Source organism: Nycticebus coucang, chromosome 2 (genome assembly GCF_027406575.1).
Source record: "Nycticebus coucang isolate mNycCou1 chromosome 2, mNycCou1.pri, whole genome shotgun sequence".
NCBI lineage: Eukaryota > Metazoa > Chordata > Mammalia > Primates > Lorisidae > Nycticebus > Nycticebus coucang.
Window position 1 is genome coordinate 83,925,544 of NC_069781.1, and position 23,219 is coordinate 83,948,762.

At 37.0% G+C, this 23,219-nt stretch overlaps 1 protein-coding gene across 4 annotated transcripts; it reads right to left on the reverse strand.

The window, feature by feature from the left end:
- Nucleotides 1-294: 294 nt before the first annotated feature.
- Nucleotides 295-23,215, reverse strand: LOC128574501 (cytochrome P450 1A4-like). Of its 4 annotated transcripts, XM_053575132.1 has the most exons (8): nucleotides 23,067-23,215; nucleotides 19,829-19,878; nucleotides 19,038-19,067; nucleotides 17,717-17,840; nucleotides 7,476-7,565; nucleotides 7,276-7,396; nucleotides 3,054-3,140; nucleotides 295-859 (listed from the first exon to the last, which is right to left on the reverse strand). In XM_053575132.1, the coding sequence occupies exons 2-8, from the start codon at nucleotides 19,859-19,861 to the stop codon at nucleotides 559-561; spliced, it is 786 nt and encodes a 261-aa protein (XP_053431107.1). In that variant the 5' UTR covers nucleotides 19,862-19,878; nucleotides 23,067-23,215; the 3' UTR covers nucleotides 295-558. The 4 variants fall into 4 exon arrangements, with proteins under 4 accessions (XP_053431107.1, XP_053431087.1, XP_053431077.1 ...); XM_053575112.1 differs by having other exon boundaries at nucleotides 3,054-3,098; nucleotides 19,038-19,878; XM_053575102.1 differs by having other exon boundaries at nucleotides 19,038-19,878.
- Nucleotides 23,216-23,219: the final 4 nt, after the last annotated feature.

Here is a 23,219-nt window from a genome sequence, read left to right on the forward strand (position 1 = left end):
CCTTAATTTAGCTCAGCACGTCCATTGCCACCATGTGATGCCTCTGCTACTCTAGTCACTCTGACCCCCTTCTCTGGCCTTCTATATGGCTGAAAATAATATATTTAACATCAGAATCTCATTCTTATGCTGAGCCCTATATTTAAAACAAAAAATGGATACACCTACCTATTTGAAGCTGCTACAAGGGAAGGCAGACTCACCTCGCTGGCTCACTCAATCCACCTCTCCTTTGGCCTTTCCACTCACACCCACATTGACACCACTTCTCGAGTTTCTTTTTAATACACTAAAAACCATTCAGCTTTATTTATTAAAACAAATTAATTTCACACACAGTCTGAATAAAGATTTTCAAAACCCACCATATGTACACTGGTGAAAATACAGATTATAAACACTCAACTCTGATTAGTCTGATACCGTGGTCTATTGAGAGATTAGGATTTAACCCCAATTTACATCACACTTAATTATCATCATAAGATATTTCCATGAGACAGTCTCATAGCAGAATTGAGTTTGAATGAAATAAGAAACCTCCCCTCTCACTATTATCTAACTAGACAGACTACCTATGGAGTGAAGTTCTGCCTGGAGTTGGTATGGTTTGGGCTTCATAGTTAACCCATACATAGGTGTCAGGTCAAGCTCAGCTCCGGGGCACTTTTTCAGCTTGAGCTGTTGCAGGACAGTGGTGATAAAAATGAATATCTCGTTTCGTGCAACATCTTCTCCCAGACACTTCCGGATTCCCATTCCAAATATCAAAACTTTCTCAACAAGATTTTTATTCAGTTCTCTCTTTTCATTTAGAAATCTCTCAGGTCGAAATAAGCTTGGAGTATCCCAAATTGTTCTGCATAAAATAAACAAAAGTAACATTTTAAAAAGGAATTAATTTTTATCATTTTTACTCTTGTTGCCAACTTTTTGATAATAATTTGGACTTGCATAAAATATTTCAAGTTTGAAATAGCCTTTATAAAGGCTTTTTTATATATACTTTATATATACATGGTAGATGTATATATAATTGTGGTGACATATGATTTTGTATATATAATTATTATGGATATATACATGTCACTTTTCCTTTAACATTTGGCAAACTTACCTATCGTAACAATCTAATACAATTATACTTAATTTTCACTAGAATGGGTTGGGATTCATTAAATAGTAAAACACTTGCAAATTTATCTATTTTTAATTATTTTAAATGAAGAGCTTCACAGCATTCTCATAAGAATATTCTGAAGTTGTGAGATAAATAAAAACTAATAAATATTTGACCTGTCTTTCTTTAAAGCAAAATAAACTGGGAATGATGAGACGAGCCCCATCTCTCACTCTGGTACAAATATGTACAGGAGATGGTCTGTGTACGGCATCACAGGCAGGAGTCAGGTCTCCGAGAGCTGCTGTGATGGAGGGGCTGCCCACAGTTCCCGAATCATGGAGCTTCTGCTTCTCTCTTCTAGCTTCATCTTTTTTTGACAGCCACCATATTTGTTTTGTCTGTGACTACTAATGCCAGCACGTTTCCTTATACACCTTAAACCACACATGAGGGACCCACTTACCTTCACCATAACTGGGTCACTTTATGTGTAGACATCGCCCTCTTTAGACAGGTGAAACTTTGGTTTTTGTCTCCACCAGAAGTCACAGACCTCAAGGGCTATGTCCTCTACACAGTCCTCCAATACATTTTGCTTGGCTCCTATCATCTTTTAAATATCAGTCATTGTTGTAACCTCTAAAAATCAGATGTCATGTGAAAATATGAATTTCCAAGTTCTGTTTTATAACTGTAAGGGCCAACAACCTTGGGATAATGTCCGGGTTGCCAACACTTCACGGGGCTGTTAGACGTTTAGATGTAGTATATGACCCCCTGATAAATGCTTCAGAGTGCGATTCACTCCTTTTTAATATTCTTCTTCACTTAGTAGGTGCTTGAGTTTGTGACCTCTGCTTTAGATTAACCATGAATAATTCCTTATAATATAAAGTCTCGAGTTACATACTCATTTAGTTTAAACACGTATCTCCATATCAATAGTATTTGTTTAGCAGCACCTGTGTTAACTTAGTTTGTTTGAACATTACCCAATATTCCATATGATCACAGGGTCTTAGGAGACCAGAATACTTAAGACTATATTAAATGAGAATAATTGCCATTGAATTTACACTGATTGTATTTCTTTATATAGTGGCTTTAAAGATGCTTAGTTTTAGTCAGTACAATCAGTAGGTGTTGGACCTAGGTGAGACTTTCCCTTCACCATCACCACTATCAATATCTTCACTTTCTTTGCACAAGCTACCTTCTTCTCAGCACTTCCTTTTGTAGCTGATCTGGGTGAGCTTATAACTTCATTTTATGCAACAAATATTTGTTGAGGGCCAATTATGTGCCTGGCCACGATTTAGGTGCTGGAGTAGAGGAAAAAAACAAACAGACAAAAAGAACAATGAGAGGAGAGAGAGGGGAGGGGAAAAGGGATATGGGAGGCGGGAGTGTATTTGGGTGACCTCACCTCAAAACTATTAAGAAATGAGTATAATTGTGATGGGTGTGTTATTTAGCTCAATGTAACATTTCACGTCATATATCGAAGCAGTACCCTGCACCCCATAAATGCATCAATGTACAAAGTTATGATTTAATAAAAAATAAAGAAAACAACAACAATAATAAATCTTTGCTTGGTGGCTTACATTTCAGTGGGGACTTCCAGACTGCATTTCAAATATCAACCGCTCATCGCCATGCAAAGGATAAGCCCACAAAGTCTTGAGACACATCTCCCCTAATGAGCCATTTATGACATTGGATTTGCTTTGAATTAGATTTTTCCCGAATTTGTATTAAGATATCACCCTTCCCAATATAGACAAGGAACAAAAATGGAATTTCTATCTAACTTTTTTCAAGAGAAAGAGGAGTGAGTTTGGTTAAGAAGAATATAAATCTTTCCCAGATTAATAAATAAACAACTGAGCAAGCAAATTTTATCTCAAGATGAATTTTAGTGACTTACTCATCATGGTTTACTTGATACATGTTGATAAAGATGCAGGTTTTCCTGGGAATGAAATAGCCATTTAGAGTGGTGTCTGCTGTAGTGCTGGGAAAGCAAAATATAGCATAAAATACAGCATTACAGGACATCTGTGTTTGTGAGTTCAAATAACCCATCCCTAAACTGCCTCCCACACTTCACAGACTACATTTATTTAGGTCCTTTTTACTATATCTTTGTAAATCCTTATTCTTTCAATAATTAGAACAGTTTTCACTTCTTGTCAAATTAATAATTTAAAGTATGTGTTAAACAGATTGTACAATTAATACATTCAAGGCCTTTCTATGAACTAAAACTCTTACTAGAAAATTATCTCGATATCTTTAGGACAGAGTGAATAGGCAGACCAGATTACATCGGAAAACTATTCAAGGAATTCTGAAGTATTTTCTGCAGACTCAACAAGTCTATGTCTATTTTCAATAGATTAGGAAAACAAATGTCATGTCTTTTAGTAATTGATAAAAAGAAAATGAAATTGAAACAAGAAAATCTGAACTCTGAAGGCTGTTTTTAGTGAGACATTAGGCAAATCTTTTATCTCCTCTCTGACTGTTTTCTTTTTTTTTTTAGAGACAGAGTCTCACTTTGTCACCCTCGGTACAGTGCTGTGGCATCACAGCTCACAGCAACCTCCAGCTCCTGGGCTTAGGCGATTCTCTTGCCTCAGCCTGCCGAGTAGCTGGGACTACTGGTGCCCGTCACAACACCCGGCTATTTTTTTGTTGCAGTTTGGCCGGGGCTGGGTTTGAACCCGCCACCTTCGATATATGGAGCCAGAGCCCTACTCACTGAGCCACAGGCACTGCCCTCTATGACTGTTTTCTCGCTGTGAAATGATGGTGTTGGTCATGTTGGGTGAACTCTAACTTAGCTCTAGAGCTAATGTTTTATCTTTCTAGTTTCATATTCAAACTCCTTTCTGAAAACTGTTTGCCTTTCCCCTTTCTATCTCTCTTATTGTGCGTGGGTTAGAATAAATCACATTATGTTTCCATGTAACACTGCCTTTCTCACTAGAGTGCCCTCCCACACTTCTGAATCACAGGAGAAGCGGAGCATTTCCATTTGATAAGTTTGAGACAAGGCCCTGGACACATTTGTCTTAGCTACTTCAGGTTGCTCTCTTCACGTTAGCCAGTCTGTAATAAAGATATATCCCGTCTGTAATCAGGAGCAGATTTTATCCTTCAAGGAGAGTCTGAAAATGTTCAACCTATCCAGAAACTAGGTGGAGAAGTATGGTTAATTCAAGTGAGAATTATTATTAACGCAACTCAATCTAGATCTAAACCATATCATGTAAACTAGCTTTGATCATTTATAAAACAAATATTCCAATCTCTATCTGATCTACGTCAGTTTTGTAGATGTCAATTTGGATGAATATTCCAATCTCTATCTGATCTACATCCATTTTGGCAATTAATATCCATTGTACCTTTGGCAAATAATATCAATATTATTCATGGGTATCCTCAAAACTCCTGGGTACTGACCTTTGGCAAATAATATGGATATTATTATTCGAGTGTCCTCAAAACCCAACAAGGGGGAAGGCCACAAAAGCAATAGGCCTATTTTCTGGAAGGATTGTGTCCTGTCATGCAGAGCCACTTGCCTTCTCAACACATTCCTGTCCACACCCTTCTGTACATTTGGCTGCTCAGATTCTACTCAGATAGGAAGTGACATGCTGCTATTTCATAGAAGCATCGAATGGAGAACTTTATTTTTCAGGTATTGAAATAAAAACATAAATAGGAAGGATTCTTTACCTATTTATATGTTCCTAAAACTTTGTGTAGAAAAGTGGATTTCTACACAATTATTAAGCAACCTGTATGCAATAAATATTTATTAGGATATAATTTGGTCTTTCCTCTGTGTGTGTGTACACATGTCATATGAAATATCAAACTTTTGCTGCTTTTATCTAAGATTATTTCATTTATTTTATTTTATTTTAACATATTTTATGCATTTTGATCTATTTTCTTTTTAAATGGTGAATAATAAACTTGTAGGTATAGTAGAAAAGATCAGTGCCAAACAATGCAAAAAAGCTTTCTTGTGTGCACAAAATTTCTTGGCTTATATCACACTTATATCACACTGCTCTCATTGGTCGCTGCATTTGCTCTTTTAGTTTGACATATTAATTTATTTTTTTACCTTTAATAATGTAACAAATATCTCTGTCCTAATAGAATATATATTTCTCACTATCAATTGGACCCTCAGATGATTGTCCCGGGCCATAATTTCCATATGTGCTTTTATTCCAAATGAAGACCATAAACTTGGCAGAGCTCCCCTGTGTCTGAGTACTTGGCAGAGGTGTAGAAAATATTCTTTTATGAAGCACCTAAAGCCACCTTATAAAAGTCATTAGGACAGAAGAGTTGCTGCTTTAAATGTAGGACTTCTTTTAAAAAACTTAAGTTGAAGATGAAATTTGCTTTAACTGAAGGAAGATCTGACACAGCAGGGAGAAAGAGGATCACGAGGAAAAGACAGGCATCCTGTGTTAAAAAAGAGAACTAGCTAATGGGAAGGAAATACAGAGAACTGCGTCACTGGCTGTCTGGCCTTTCTCTGCTCAGTCAGTGACCTGGTTTGGGGAAACACTCCAGCTGAGGGCACAGCGCTGTTGCCTTAATTACTAGATGATAATGTCAATTTCCCCAAGGCTGGCGGGAAGAGACATTTCCACTCCTCCGTCATTTAAAGGGAGGAGAGAGAAAAAAACACTTGAGAATTCATTTTTTAAAAAGTTTTAATTGTAGGAAATAAAAACAGATCAAAGCACCAGAACTTTGGTTCTCCTTATGCATGTTAATAAAGCCTACTTCTTAATCTCTCTGCTGGCATGCACCTGTGTGCTGGAGATTATGACATAAACTTCAGTAAACTTTCAAAGGTCTATAATGAATGTTCTGTTTCATCTATGTGTAACAAAACTATCTTCCTTAGTTTATTTCCCAGCAAAATTCTAGGCTACTGAAAATGAAGCCACAACATCAGGAAGCTAAGTTGCTCATCAGATGATGCTAAGTGAGTTTTTACAACATGTTAACTCCTGAAAGATTACAAAATCCCAAAACTACAGATGTTGACATGAATACAGAGAGAAGGGAACACTTCTACACTGTTGGTGTGAATGCAAGCTTATACGGCCTTTTTGAAATGAAGTTTGGAGAATGCTCAAGGAACTGAAAGTAGACCTCTGTTCAATCCTACAATTCCTCTATTAGGTATATACCTCGATCATCAAAAATCATTCTGTAACAAAGACATTCACACCAGAATGTTTATTGCAGTCCAATTCATTATTGCCAAGTTATGGAAGCAGCCCAAGTGATCATCGACCCATGAATGGATTAATAAGTCATGGTATATGTATACTATGGAATACTAGGCAGCCATAAAAAGATGGAGACGTCTCATCTTTTATGTTTACCTGGATGGAGCTGGAACTTATTCTTCTTAGTAAAGTATCTCAAAAATGGAAAAAAAGTATCCAATGTACTCAATACTACTGTGAAATCAATATATAATCATCTACACATTCATACAAATGGTAAAACCTAACTATAGTCCAGAAACAAGAAAGGAAGAGGAGGGAGAGGCGAGGGGAAGGGGGGAGGAGAGAGGGCATTTGGTGGGACCTCACCTAAGGTGCATAATGCAAAAGAACATTTCAGAACTATTAAGAATAGAGTATTAATGTCTTACCACAACAAATAAGTAAGTGAGGAGATGGTTATGTTAATCAGTTTAGATGTAAGCATTCCACATTGTATATCAAATCAACACACTGTACCCCATAAACGCATTAATGTACACAATTATGATTTAATAAAGGAAAAAAAATGTCAGCGAAATTACACTACATTGGGTTATCTATTTTTTTGGAATGTCCATAGCTTCCACTCTCTTGATTAGTACACATGGGGTAAAAGTCACTGGTATCATAGTTTAGCAATGAAAAAGACTCACAAAATATGCTTTCTCCAGGCACAAAAATTTATTAGATGGTTTTGAAATAAAAAATAACATTAAAAAATCAGTGCATAATAGATTTTAAAGCACTTTAAGTATTCCAATGTCTAAGATACTTCCCTGCCCCCAAACCCCCCTGGGTTGCCTTTTCAAAAGAGAATCATATGCTTACCAATGTGGAATAGTAAAAGGCATGAAGGAGGCGTGTCTGAATATTTCATTTATGAAAGCTTCTGTGTATGGTAAAATTTTCCTGTCTTCAAATCTGGGGGATTTCAGCCCAATGTTTCTGCCTTAAGGAAAAGTATTTTTTAATTAATAAGAATAATGATAGTTATACAAAATTACATTTTTCATTTGAAAGCATGTTACCAATTTCTTCCTGAATCTTGGCTTGAATATCTGGGTAGCGTATCAAATACAGAAAGCTCCAATACAGACATGTTGATACCGTTTCAAACCCTGAAAAGAAACAAGAGAGCAAATGCCATAGGAAAAATGTATAAGCAATATTGGTATGCTCAATTTATTTCATATCTGAGTGCTAAGATTCAGGAAAAGCCATCTAAATATGTAGTAAAACCAAAAATTAATAGAATCACAATTGAAATCATAATTATTTATTAGGGTTGATTTCAAAATATAGTTGCAACCTCTCACTCTTTAGGAGATCACTATTCAAAGAATGAAAAACTAGAAATGTTGATAAGGTTGAGAAATTGGAAGTGTTGGTGGAAATGTAAGATGGTGGTGCTACTATACAAAACAGTATGGAGCTTCCTCAAAACTTAAAAATAGCATGTTTATATTATACAGCAATCTTATACCTGGGTATATTTCAAAAAAGATTCAAAACATGATCTTGAAAAGGTATTTGCATATCTATGGTCATTGCAACTTTATTTATGATCGCCAAGAGGTAAAAGCAACCCAACCCAAATATTAATTGATGGATGCATGGATAAAGAAATTGTGATACATATATATTATTGAATATTAAAATAGAAAAATAGATCCTGTCATGTGGTACAACATGGATAAGCCTTGAGGATATTAGGCTAAGTGAAATAAGGTAGTCACTAAAGGACAAATACTATATGATTCCACTCATGGGAGGTTTCTAAAGTAGTCAGACTCATAGAAACAGAAAGTATAGGATATCCCAAAAGTTGCCCCTAAAGTCACCATACATAGGGAAAATGGGAAATTACAGTTAAATGTACCTTTATTTACAAAATATCCATTATACGATTTTACAAAAAGGGGGATAACACATAGAGAATATTTTGCAAATATTTTGTAAAATTGGGGCAACTTTTGGGACACGATGTATTAGAGAAAGGAGGTTTCCAAAGGCTGAGAGGGATGGGGGAAATCAATGTTGAAGGGACATATCATTTTAGTTTTGCAAGATGAAAAACCATCTAGAGATGTTTTCCAAACAAGGTGAATATACTCAATAGTACTGAACAGTATACTTAAACATGCTTTAAACTGTAAATTTAATGTTACAAATTTGTAAACACAATTGAAAATAAAATTTAAAAAATACATAGGTGCACTTTTTAAGACAAATGAAAACATTGTAAACATTGCACTGCATCATAAACAGTATTATGAGATAATAATACTAGCTATGATTTGTAATAATGATTTTAATAAGCTATTGAGAACTTACTCTGTTCCTGGTGTTCTCTCTCTCTGTGTATATAACACACATACACACATATACATAAATGTTTTATAAATCATAATATAGATATGCAATGCATAAATGTGTAAATACACTCTTTTTACTGAGCTTCAAGCACATTATGGGCCTTGCTCAAGATGAATGAACTTCATAAAGGCAGAGCCAAGACTTAAATTGAACATCTGACCTTGAGTTTGTGTGAGCACATGTTAGAGGGCTGATCACATCCCATTTTTTCTACATTATAAGTTTTGATGTACATCTTATGGTTTAAAATGCACTTTTTAAACAGGATATCTTCCTTTTTTAGATTATCTATACATTGGATAGTGGTTCCCCATTATTGAAAATAAAAGCAAGGGGTCTACTTTTAAAACAAAACCTCTGAGGCCGGGCAAGGAGGCTCACTCCCATAATCCCAGCAGTTGGGAGGCCAAGGGGGCGGAGCAAGATGGGAGCCGAGTAACAGCTTCCTTGCATCTGGGCACCATGAGTCTGGGGATATAGGACTCCAGGCATCTCTGGCTGGTGGGATCTGCCTATCATCACCCCTGAGAGGATACAGGGAGTCAGTGAGAGACTTCTGGACCCCAAGAGGAGGACTAAAACAGTGGAAAACCGGCAAGTGGTCGCATGTGTTCAATCCGTCTAAACCCGCCCACAACTTCCACAGGCACGAGAACTTAAAGAGCAAGAGGAAGTGAAAGGAAAATTAGGGCAAGGAAACAGATAAAAGAAATCACCCATAAGGAAGAATCAGCAGAAAACTCCAGGCAACATGAAGAACCGGTCCACAACAACCCCGCCAAGGGACCATGAGGTAGCTACTGCAGAGGATTCCACCTATACAGAAATGTTAGGAATGACAGAAAGGGAATTTAGAATACACATGTTGAAAACAATGAAAGAAATGATGGAAACAATGAAGGAAACTGCTCATAAAGTGGAAAATAACCAAAAGGAAATCCAAAAACAGAATCAAATCAGAGATGAACGATATGAAGAATATAAAAAGGATATAGCAGAGCTGAAGGAAATGAAACAGTCAATCAGGGAACTTAAAGATGCAATGGAAAGTATCAGCAACAGGTTAGACCACGCAGAAGAAAGAATTTCAGAGGTAGAAGACAAAGTTTTTGAGATAACTCAGATAGTAAAAGAGGCAGAAAAGAAGAGAGAGAAAGCAGAACGTTCACTGTCAGAATTATTGGACTTTATGAAGCATTCCAACATACGAGTTATAGGAATTCCAGAAGGGGAAGAAGAATGCCCCAGAGGAATGGAAGTCATACTAGAGAATATCATAAAAGAAAATTTCCCAAATATCACCAAAGATTCTGACACACTGCTTTCAGAGGGCTATCGGACCCCAGGTAGCCTCAACTCTAACCGAGCTTCTCCAAGACACATTGTGATGAACCTGTCCAAAGTCAAGACAAAAGAAAAGATTCTGCAAGCTGCCAGGAGTAAGCGCCAGTTGACCTACAGGGGCAAATCCATCAGAGTGACCGCAGACTTCTCTAATGAAACTTTCCAAGCAAGAAGACAATGGTCATCTACCTTTAATCTACTTAAACAGAACAATTTCCAACCCAGAATTCTGTACCCTGCTAAGCTAAGCTTCAAAATTGACGGAGAAATCAAATCATTTACGGATATACAAACATTGAGGAAATTCGCCACAACAAGACCAGCTCTACAGGAAATACTTCAACCTGTTCTGCACACTGACCACCACAATGAATCAGCAGCAAAGTAAGAACTCAGAAATTAAAGGACAGAACCAAACCTTCACACTGATGCAAAAGATAAAACTAAGCAATGGACTCTCACAAAATAAGACGAATAGAATACTACCACACATATCAATTATCTCAATAAATGTTAATGGCTTGAATTCCCCACTGAAGAGACATAGATTGGCTGACTGGATTAAAAAACACAAGCCATCCATTTGCTATCTGCAAGAAACACACCTGGCTTCAAAAGACAAATTAAAGCTCCAAGTCAAGGGTTGGAAGACAATTTTTCAGGCAAATGGAATTCAGAAGAAAAGAGGAGTTGCAATCTTATTGTCAGATACATGTGGATTTAAAGCAACTAAAGTCAAAAAAGACAAAGATGGTCACTTTATATTGGTCAAGGGAAAAATACAACAAGAAGACATTTCAATTCTAAATATCTATGCACCCAATTTAAATGCTCCCAGATTCTTGAAACAGACCTTACTCAGTCTGAGCAATATGATATCTGATAATACCATAACAACAGGGGACCTTAACACTGCTCTTACAGAGCTGGACAGATCCTCTAAACAGAAATTAAACAAGGATATAAGAGACTTAAATGAGACCCTAAAACAACTGTGCTTGATAGACGCATATAGAACACTCCATCCCAAAGATAAAGAATATACATTCTTCTCATCACCCCATGGAACATTCTCCAAAATTGATCATATCCTGGGACACAAAACAAATATCAACAGAATCAAAAGAATTGAAATTTTACCTTGTATCTCTTCAGACCATAAGGCACTAAAGGTGGAACTCAACTCTAACAAAAATGCTCGACCCCACCCAAAGGCATGGAAACTAAACAATCTTCTGTTGAATAACAGATGGGTGAAGGAAGAAATAAAACAGGAAATCATTAACTTCCTTGAGCATAACAACAATGAAGACACAAGCTACCAAAACCTGTGGGATACTGCAAAAGCAGTTTTCAGAGGAAAATTCATCGCTTTAGATGCCTACATTCGAGAAACAGAAAGAGAGCACATCAACAATCTCACAAGAGATCTTATGGAATTGGAAAAAGAAGAACAATCTAAGCCTAAACTCAGTAGAAGAAAATAAATATCCAAAATCAAATCAGAGATCAATGAAATTGAAAACAAAAGAATCATTCAGAAAATTAATGAAACAAGGAGTTGGTTTTTTGAAAAAATAAATAAAATAGATAAACCATTGGCCAGACTAATGAGGAATAGAAAAGTAAAATCTCTAGTAACCTCAATCAGAAATGATAAAGGAGAAATAACAACTGATCCCACAGAGATACAAGAGATCATCTCTGACTACTACCAGAAACTCTATGCCCAGAAATTTGACAATGTGAAAGAAATGGATCAATATTTGGAATCACACCGTCTCCCTAGACTCAGCCAGGAGGAAATAGAGCTCCTGAACAGACCAATTTCAAGCACTGAGATCAAAGAAACAATAAAAAATCTTCCAACTAAAAAATGCCCTGGTCCAGATGGCTTCACACCAGAATTCTATCAAACCTTCAAGGAAGAGCTTATTCCTGTACTGCAGAAATTATTCCAAAAAATTGAGGAAGAAGGAATCTTCCCCAACACACTCTATGAAGCAAACATCACCCTGATACCAAAACCAGGAAAAGACCCAAACAAAAAGGAGAATTTCAGACCAATCTCACTCATGAACATAGACGCAAAAATTCTCAACAAAATCCTAGCCAATAGATTACAGCTTATCATCAAAAAAGTCATTCATCATGATCAAGTAGGCTTCATCCCAGGGATGCAAGGCTGGTTTAACATACGCAAATCTATAAACGTTATCCACCATATTAACAGAGGCAAAAATAAAGATCACATGATCCTCTCAATAGATGCAGAGAAAGCATTTGATAAAATCCAGCATCCTTTTCTAATTAGAACACTGAAGAGTATAGGCATAGGTGGCACATTTCTAAAACTGATCGAAGCTATCTATGACAAACCCACAGCCAATATTTTACTGAATGGAGTAAAACTGAAAGCTTTTCCTCTTAGAACTGGAACCAGACAAGGTTGTCCTCTGTCACCTTTACTATTCAACGTAGTGCTGGAAGTTCTAGCCAATACAATTAGGCAAGACAAGGAAATAAAGGGAATCCAAATGGGAGCAGAGGAGGTCAAACTCTCCCTCTTTGCTGACGACATGATCTTATACTTAGAGAACCCCAAAGACTCAACCACAAGACTCCTAGAAGTCATCAAAAAATACAGTAATGTTTCAGGATACAAAGTCAATGTCCACAAGTCAGTAGTCTTTGTGTACACCAATAACAGTCAAGATGAGAAGCTAATTAAGGACACAACTCCCTTCACCATAGTCTCAAAGAAAATGAAATACCTAGGAATATACCTAACGAAGGAAGTGAAGGACCTCTATAAAGAAAACTATGAAATCCTCAGAAAGGAAATAGCAGAGGATATTAACAAATGGAAGAACATACCATGCTCATGGATGGGAAGAATCAACATTGTTAAAATGTCTATACTTCCCAAAGCAATTTACCTATTCAATGCCATTCCTATCAAAATACCAACATCGTACTTTCAAGATTTGGAAAAAATGATTCTGCGTTTTGTGTGGAACCGGAAAAAAACCCGTATAGCTAAGGCAGTTCTCTGTAACAAAAATAAAGCTGGGGGCATCAGCATACCAGATTTTAGTCTGTACTACAAAGCCATAGTGCTCAAGACAGCATGGTACTGGCACAAAAACAGAGACATAGACACTTGGAATCGAATTGAAAACCAAGAAATGAAACTAACATTTTACAACCACCTAATCTTTGATAAACCAAACAAGAACATACCTTGGGGAAAAGACTCCCTATTCAATAAATGGTGTTGGGAGAGCTGGATGTCTACATGTAAAAGACTGAAACTGGACCCACACCTTTCCCCACTCACAAAAATTGATTCAAGATGGATAAAGGACTTAAACTTAAGGCATGAAACAATAAAAATCCTCCAAGAAAGCATAGGAAAAACACTGGAAGATATTGGCCTGGGGAAAGACTTCATGAAGAAGACTGCCATGGCAATTGCAACAACAACAAAAATAAACAAATGGGACTTCATTAAACTGAAAAGCTTCTGTACAGCTAAGGAGACAATAACCAAAGCAAAGAGACAACCTACACAATGGGAAAGGATATTTGCATATTTTCAATCAGACAAAAGCTTGATAACTAGGATCTATAGAGAACTCAAATTAATCCACATGAAAAAAACCAACAATCCCATATATCAATGGGCAAGAGACATGAATAGAACTTTCTCTAAAGACAACAGACGAATGGCTAACAAACACATGAAAAAATGTTCATCATCTCTATATATTAGAGAAATGCAAATCAAAACAACCCTGAGATATCATCTAACCCCAGTGAGAATGGCCCACATCACAAAATCTCAAAACTGCAGATGCCGGTGTGGATGTGGAGAGAAGGGAACACTTTTACACTGCTGGTGGGACTGCAAACTAGTACAACCTTTCTGGAAGGTAGTATGGAGAAACCTCAAAGCACTCAAGCTAGACCTCCCATTTGATCCTGCAATCCCATTACTGGGCATCTACCCAGAAGGAAAGAAATCCTTTTATCATAAGGACACTTGTACTAGACTGTTTATTGCAGCTCAATTTACAATCGCCAAAATGTGGAAACAGCCTAAATGCCCACCAACCCAGGAATGGATTAACAAGCTGTGGTATATGTATACCACGGAATACTATTCAGCCATAAAAAAAATGGAGACTTTACATCCTTCGTATTAACCTGGATGGACGTGGAAGACATTATTCTTAGTAAAGCATCACAAGAATGGAGAAGCATGAATCCTATGTACTCAATTTTGATATGAGGACAATTAATGACAATTATGATTATGGGGGGGAAACAGAAAGAGGGAAGGAGGGAGGTGGGTGGGGCCTTGGTGTGTGTCACACTTTATGGGGGCAAGACATGATTGCAAGAGGGACTTTACCTAACAATTGCAATCAGTGTTACCTGGCTTATTGTACCCTCAATGAATCCCCAACAATAAAAAAAAAAAAAAAGAAAAAAAAGAAAGGATCTTTGTATGTCAAACATAATCTTTTTTTCCAGGGCTACTTTAAGATTCCGAAATCAAAGAATTTGATCAATTCTTGAAAACCTAAAACTCAGAAATGCCCCACTAAACGCTCTTCTAGACTGTTTTAATTATAAATTCACTTTTATGGTGACCTATTGCCAAAATTGATGTTATCTGTGTTTTCTACTAAGTAAAAATTAGTTCTGAAAACAAGTATTTAATTTCCATATTTTCACGTGATGGTAGCATAGACAATGATGAATGTATTTACCACTTAATTGCATAGGCATCTGAAAGGGGGGCTGCAGTGAGACTAACTTTATAGATGAGAAACTTGCATCATGAAAATGCTAAACAATTTCACCAGGATCACATAGAGGACAAAAGTAGTACCTGAACTTGAGTTATGGTTCCACAGCAGAGAAACTTAACTACTTGTATTTATTCATCTCTAAAAAACTCATATCACAAAATGTGTAAGAGATACAACCTGGTATAATTGTAGAATAAACTCCTTTCCAAACATCTCTGCTCAAACCCAGTTTTCACATCTTTTGACGATGGCAATCTCTCATAGTGAGCCAGTGTGGCTTCAGTTTGTTCAAAACTCACAACATTTCCAATATGACTTGAGACCTCAAGAAATTATCCTGAAAGTAAGCCATCGTGATGAAGTTGCTGATTGGAGCGTCTACAGCAGAATGCTATGTGAAAATGTGGACTTGTATGCAGAACCTATCAACTGTATACACTCACAAAAGTACAAAGAACAGATTCTGAATATTGCATGCCAAACACTGATTTTACACATTGCAGAGCCATGGACCTTTTATCCAAGATCTATCTGGAGAAATATCAGGATTCATATTTCTTTCGATCATTATAAATTTTGTTTTTTATATTAATACATAAGTAACCTGCTGTTATACATCTTGGTGGGTTATTTAAACATTGAGTTTACACATAAAAGATTCTGAGACAAGTTGACCCTATCCAAAGGAAAAACTAAACTGTCTCTATAGCCAATAACAAAAGTCAAATATAAAAATACAAATCTTAATAGCATAGGAGAACTGATGAAACAGAGTGCTTTGCTTAAAGATTTTATCCACTAAAATATGTGGATTTTGCCTTCTGACTAGTGGTGAATGAAAAGAAAAATGTGGTTTGTAGCTTATGAATATATTCTATTACAGCTCGTTAATGTGATGGTAGGTACATGTAGAAATTTAGGGTTTTATTAATTTTCATTATTACCTCCATTAGATGAAAATACAAATTCTATCAGATACGTTGCTTAGTAAATAAATACATTATGCAGTAATGCATTTTATTGAATACAATTTGTTTTACACACCTTTCAAACAATGTCATACATGTCTGTATGGCTCTGTTCTGTATCTTAGTCATTTTTGCGTTCTGCCATAATTTTATAAGTGTTGATGACTTAAGTATTTTGGTAGTATTACATAGTTCTGAAATATACTTAGCTATTATCTCATGACAGTAAAGTATAGTCAGGAAGAATAATTTCATGGGTTATAAAAATTGCATAGCATGGCAACTGTAGTTAAAATGATCTACTGCATTCTTCAAAAATGCTAAGAGAGTAGATGTTAAATGTTCTAACCACAAAAATGATGATGACATGGTAATTAGCTAGATTTAGATTTCCCCGATTTATACACATTTCAGAACACTGTGTTGCATAACGTATTTGATAAATATATACAACTTCACGTCAATTAAAAAATAAATAAGAAAATAAAACTCACTTGATGTTTTAATCATTCCCTCACACACCCATCTTTAGTGTTCAATGATGTTTAGGCTTTTAAAAAGTGTCCTCACCAATTATAACATTAGTACTGAACATCACATAGCTGGCAACAAAAATGCTACGTACAGAAAGATCACATTTTGAGATAAATAACCTGATGAGATAATAATATTTCATGGTCAAAATCATACATATATTTATACACACAGCCTCATATCCATATACATGGGGGATATGTACGGGCACTTATAAAAGGCATGGGTGGGAATGCATTTACATTAGGAAAATTAACACCAATCAAAATGAATGCTTCTGTTTGCAAAGAAAATTTAGGAATACAAATGCATAGATCCTAGGAACACATGAACCCAATTACTAATAAAGAGAGCTTAAAGGAGAAAGAGAAAAAAATGAACTTGAAGAATATTTTACCTAAAATGAAACTGCTGAAAACAAGTTTGCTATTTGATTGCATGTTACAGTAAGAGAATTTGTTTCCTGCAGTCTAGCATCTTATTGGACCACTAAGACACTTGATGGGTAAAAAGAATTTTAAAAAACACCCCTCAAAATTGAGGAATTAAAGTAATATGGTAGCAGTATACAGTGCTCCAGTCTTTCTGAAAGTGAATTCAGCAATGCATATCAAAACTCCAGAATACTTTTATTAGTTGACCCAGAAATTCTGCTTCTTAGCAAAAAGTTGTAATTCAAAAGGAGGCAAAACTCTTGTGCAAAGATGGTCATCTTAGCATTAGCACAATATTCAATATCTGCATTTTCTGTACAAGGTTGGAGTTGCAAACAATCATTTACATTTAGATGTTTATATAAACTTAGGCCCTTGATGATACAAAAATATATGGTACTATATGACTATAAAAATCCACTATATAAGAATACACAAAAACAACATTTTTAACAGATTAAGGATAGTGGCAATGGGTTGGGTGAAGGGCCTGCGAGTGGGGATAAAATGTAATAAACACACCAGGCCAGTTGTGTTGGTGATGATGGTGATGCATCCTGAATTGGGGGTACTCTTAAGTCTCTGCTCCTGAGGTCAAAATAAAGTTTTCCAAATATCATGGGAAGATGGCAAAATAGCAAATTATTTGTGTTCAGTGTGAGATCAACTACACAATGTGGCTGTGAAGGAAAGAGGGAAATACTCTGAACTGTAAATAGTGCGTAACAACAACAACAAAAAAATCCCAACTGATCTTTGTTAGCTTTACATGTTGACAAACACACTCACATACCAGCTCCAAAGAGGTCACTCACAGTGCTTATAATTTCATTGTCATTTAAGGTGGCAGTTTTGGTAGCAGCATATTTGTTGTGGCACGTATTAATCAGAGCATCGGTAATGTCTCGGATATGGTCCTGAGGAAACAAACCTTAGCGTGATTATTTATTCCTGCGTAAATCCTGCATCACATATAAATCCTGTGCAGGCAGAGCCATAGCCCTGTGTAACTTGAAATGAGCCCCATGAATTTAGCAATATAAAGAATATAAATAGATCACTTTAAGCCTCGCAGCCATTTCTGCTTGACAATGGTAAATTTAATCATAAGAGTGTAGCATAAAAAAACCAAGTTAGCAAACTCAATTTTTTCCTTAGAACTTGTTTCGATCAATCAGTAAAGAGTACCTATGTCTATAAGCACACTTTGAAAACATCAGAACTAAAGATTAACTTATTATAAAGAGATTATCAGGTGAATATATAATTTTCCAAAGCTATTGGAAAAATTTACTTTTACTGCGATCACCATGGGAAAAGAGATAGGCTGTTGTGTTTCAGGGAGTGGGAAGAAAAGCTTACGAACTTTCATAACGAATTCTAATACTTACTGTGCCTGATCTAGAGTCCCGTCTGGTACCATTCAACAGCTTATCTTCTATTTCTTATTTATCACTGGAGGGACTTAACTCCTCACACTTCTTCATTGCTCAATTATCCACCTTTTCGTGTTTTATTTATTTTTTTCCTGTTGCTCTTATCTCAGCAAATGCCCCCCACTCCATGAACTAAGATTCTTAATAGTGCACATATATCTCAAGAGAGACGTTTACTACCCTTTGTAGACCATCAAAGGGAGCCCAAAACAATTCAATGGATGGACAAGAAAGGTGGAAAAACTTAATGCATGTTATGATCTCAAAGTTCACTTCTATATAGCAAAGGGATTAAAGTAGGAAATGAGGAAACATTGGACACTTCCTATTGACTATTCTTTATAATTAATCAAAACACTTTCTGATAAAAGTATGCTGATATTTTTGATACATTAAGTCTGAGACTTTGGAGTATCGGATGTATAATGGAAAAGACAAAATAATTTGTTCATTTCTTCAAGTAACTCACATATGTATTGATCATTTTTTCACCAAGCAATTACAGTTCATCATTCAAGTCTGTGCCTATCCACACACTGAGGAAGTTTGTTCGTCTGGGGGAATGTTTGGAGACTCAAAGATCTTTGTAGGGTTTTTACATGAGAACTGAGTATTCAATGCATCTCATCATTATTTTTTGCTTCTCTCCAAAACCCTCGTCCTGGTATAAATTCTTACCTTATCATACGTAGTAAGATGATCTTGTACCTGCAGGGCAATAAACCGATTCAGGGCTTGATAAAACTCCCGGGGAGCATTTATAATTGACAGAGGCAGGTAGCGGAAGCATGGAATGAAATCAGCAGGGTTAGCAGCACTGGACGCCTTGAGCAAGTCATCATTTGTTTTAACTATCCTAAGAAACTCCTCATCACCATGGTCATATCGCTTGCCAAAGCAAAGGGCACAGACCACGTTGGCCACCGCACAGGTAATAGCACTTCTGGGGTTAAAGCTGCCATCCTTGGAAGTCAACTCCACAAATACTTTCACCAGCTCAGACGCTTCCTCTGTGACATGTTCCTCAAGTAAGCAAGAGCAAGCGGAGGATTTTGCTTCTGCTTTACAAAAAGTTCGTAAAGCATTCGAGGCGATTTTTTTATGCAGCTTCCAACCCTCTCCATAGTTCACTGAAAATGTTAGACTCTTTCCTTCTGCCAGGAAAGAAAATGTGTGCATGTTAGGTCTGCCTGCAAAACATTCTCCATCCTTGAGTAGCACTTGCTTGACCATTTCCACTCCATTCACCACCACAACAGGCACTGTGTGCCAAGTCTGAGGAGAAAGACGTCGCCGTATTTCCTCCTCATCTCCATGAATGTCAGGTAAGGCCGTTCTCCAAGCTGGAGAAGATTTCCTATGATGGGGAAGGACAGCGGGCCAGGAGGAGACACCTGCTTTCTACCCTTATTCCCCAGCACTCTTAAGAACACAAAAACTATCACCAAAATTACAAGAGAAATGGTCACCTCTCTGGGAGTAATTGCCAGGTTGGATATCATTTTCAGGAATAAAGTACCTAAAACAGAAAAATTAAATGTAAACTTTATGTTTGTAGTTCCCAGCATCAACTAGATGCTCTTTCTCCCTGTAAACATTTAGAAGAAAAATAGAGACTATAGTTAGTTGAAAGCTATTCTTAACTGATGCATTAAGAGGGGGGGAAAAATCAAATTTTTATAAAATGAATGGCATCTTTTTCCTAATTCTGTTCTTTTTATCGTTCTCATCACTAGGCCTAAACCCTGCTATCTAAGTCACTGACCATGGGGAGAGGGCGAGGACGCCTGGACGTAGACAGCAGTGATTTTGAAGGGGGGTGAGGCCGCGAGGGCTGACCTCACACTCACCAGCCAGATGACCTCAGCACTTCTCCTTCAACTCAGTGCACCCTCGTTTTCTCATCTAAGTATGGACCTCACAGAATTAGTCACACTCTCTTCCAACAAAAATTTATTGACCCCTCAAAGCTAACCACTAAAAATACAAAACAAAAATTCATAGACTAAGGAAGAAACTAGGTACCCGGAAATAAGATAACAAAGTGGAATGTGCCACAAGAGAATTGGGCGCAGAGCTGTCTGCCATTGCGTGAGGACCCAATTAGACCATTATTTAAAAAGAGTACTTGGTGAATGACAAGCCTACTCTCTCTGTCTTGCACTTCCTGGGCTGTTTATTAGGGTGACTTGCTAAGCTATCTTTCCTTTTTCTTTTTTTGAGACAGAGTCTCACTATGTCACCCTCTATAGAGTGCAGTGGCATCACAGTTCACAGCAACCTCCAACTGTTGGGCTTAAGCGATCTCTTGCCTCAGCCTCCCAAGTAGCTGGAACTACAGGCGCCTGCCACAACACCTGGCTATTTTCTTGTTGCAGTTGTCATTGTTGTTTAGCTGGCCCTGACTGGGTTCGAACCCTCCAGCCTCAGTGTATATGGCTGGTGCCGTAACCACTGTGTTATGGGTGCCGAGCCTAAGCTATCTTTCTGCTTAGCTTAGAAAGTCACTCAAGAACGAGCAACTAGACAAAGATGAATCCGTCTTAGAAGTAGGAAATGAAATTGTGAAAGGTCATCCTCTCTTTGGTTCGCTAGATCCATAAAACTGAATTTCTAAAGATATGATTTAGAGGAATGTCACTTATCAGGTGGACCCGAGGAAGTCTTCAAGATATATGAAGTAGAAAGGAAAAAGAAAAAAAACGACACAGGGAAACTTTATGCTCTTATATTCCCTACCTTAGTACCTTCAGGAGAACCAGGTACACTAGTGTTCTGAGGCTGAATTCTTTTTTGCTTAAACTCGCTAAAATTTCTGTTACTTACAACCAAGAGGGTTCTAAGTAAAAAAAAAAAAAAAAAAAAAAATTAAAAATAAGAAATGCTTATATATAAACAATATTTTGTTAGCTTTTGCACATAATGGCAACTATTAAGGGAAACTAAAAATTCCTCTTTTAAAAGAAAACACAGTTAAACTATTCACCTTTCTCAAATTATAGAGACAAGTAACACTGATGACAATATACTCAGTATACTACTGGCTAGAATAAATTTTCCTTTTTGAAAAGACAACACACAATTTCTTCTAAGCTTTAAAAATAATGTATCTTAATAAACTGTAAATCATTCTCACAAAAGGCAGTGAGTTAGTTTTCCAGTTCAAAGGAGACTGACAGAGTGGTAAAAGCCATTACACTTTGTTTTCACATAAAAACACCCAAAGTGAAAGGACTGTTTCTCTTAAATCTCTTACTCAGCATAACAGTTTTCACTGTGAGTAGCAAACACCTTGGCACCAGCCTTATCTGACTGTTTCTAAAGTTCACAGATAACTACACTAACTTGGTTGGCACTGTGTTCTAAGGAATAAACTTTGGAGTTGAAATGAGAGATAACTTTGGGGAGATGGGAGAACCCTAATAAACATTTAAACTAAAAAGAAAAAAAATGAACACCACATTAATGCAGAAACTACAATTTGCAAAACTTTCCATTTCTCTCTGTTGAGTAAAGAAACACAGTGAGGACTTCCATGGGTTTCATATTTTGCAGAGTGCTGAGTTTATAAAATCCCTCTAAAATAATAATTACTACCGCGTGCCAGATACAGCACTAAGCAAAATCTGCTCTGTCTTGGAAAACTCACATCATTCTGCTATGGAGAGGCTTAGAGAGCTAAAGTCATTTTTTTGCCCCTCTTGTTTCCCATATAGTTTAACTTTATAAATGAATCATCAGTTAGTTACCTCTAGTGCTTTGGTTTTTTATTTTTATGAAATGCACTGTCTCTCAGGTAAACACTAAAAATTGCCAGCTTGCACACTGACAATCATCAGTTGCATTTCCAAAGCAAAGTGGTGAGTAGGTAAGAGGTGCAGGTGGCTAAAACGAAGACTCGGGAAGGTGACTCCTTCTTCCCTCCTCCACTGAGCAGTGAGACGTCTGTTAACGTACACTCTCCCTAGTCCTCAGTTTCCTCATCTGTAAAATGGTCATGTCAGAGTGATTTCTAAGGCCAGCTCTAGCCTTCAATAATCAAAGCTGGAAGAAAATAACAGAGCAGAGGCCCCGTGTGAGGTACGTGCCGAATTGCCCAAAAGTACCATTTTGCCAGTCGCCGGAAGAGTTAATACTTCATCAACAAATGTAAGTGTGTGATTCACCCTGGATTGTTTTTCAGCCTGGGCCCTTCTAGTTTCTGTTTATTAAATTCTCATTGGCAGTTTGCCAGGCTCAGATACATGGCCAACTTTCTCAGCAACTTTCTTGGAAAGCTCTGGAGGCACATTCTGTTCCTTGTGTTTTGGAGGTGAACTCAGGCTGAGGACAGAGGAGGTGATCTTTCCTAAGGGAGGGATGCTACACCACTAACCAACTGAGAAAAAGCTCCATCAGAAAAGTGGATATAGGTTGAAGGATTTGTACTGATTAGAAAAGCGTATATAGGTTGAAGGTTTTGTACTGATTCTAAAGCCTACACACATTGGACCTCCCTCAGGAACTGTAAGCAGGAGCAGTGTCCACATTGATCAATTAAATCTCTAAAGGTGGATGCATTTTTTTTTTTTTAAGCTTCTCAGTATGACAAAGGAGCATTTCAGTTTGAGGACCTTTTTTAGGGGAAAATAACTTGCCAGGGTGATCATACACCATAGTTCCAACAAATCCACTCTACCCAATTACAGTGAAACATGGAAGGCTTACCTGTGCCCAGAAATTTTACGGATCAGTGCGAGGAATCTGGCAGAGGAATCAGAAAACAGACAAGATCCTTGGCAAAGCTGGGTGTGTCTCAGAAACAGGCACAGTCTCTGCCACAGCAGCGGCAAGTCTGGGAACCTCACCTGCAGAAAAAGG

Bases quoted from the DNA above. Each gene is read 5' to 3' on its own strand.
- LOC128574501 (XM_053575102.1), bottom strand. From the start codon at position 19,592: ATGGTCAAGCAAGTGCTACTCAAGGATGGAGAATGTTTTGCAGGCAGA. The intron at 7,397-7,475 runs GTAACATGCTTT...CTTTTCCTTAAG, and splicing joins CAAGATTCAGGAAGAAATTG to GCAGAAACATTGGGCTGAAA. The intron at 3,141-7,275 runs GTAAGCATATGA...TTGCTTTCCCAG, and splicing joins CCTTTTACTATTCCACATTG to CACTACAGCAGACACCACTC.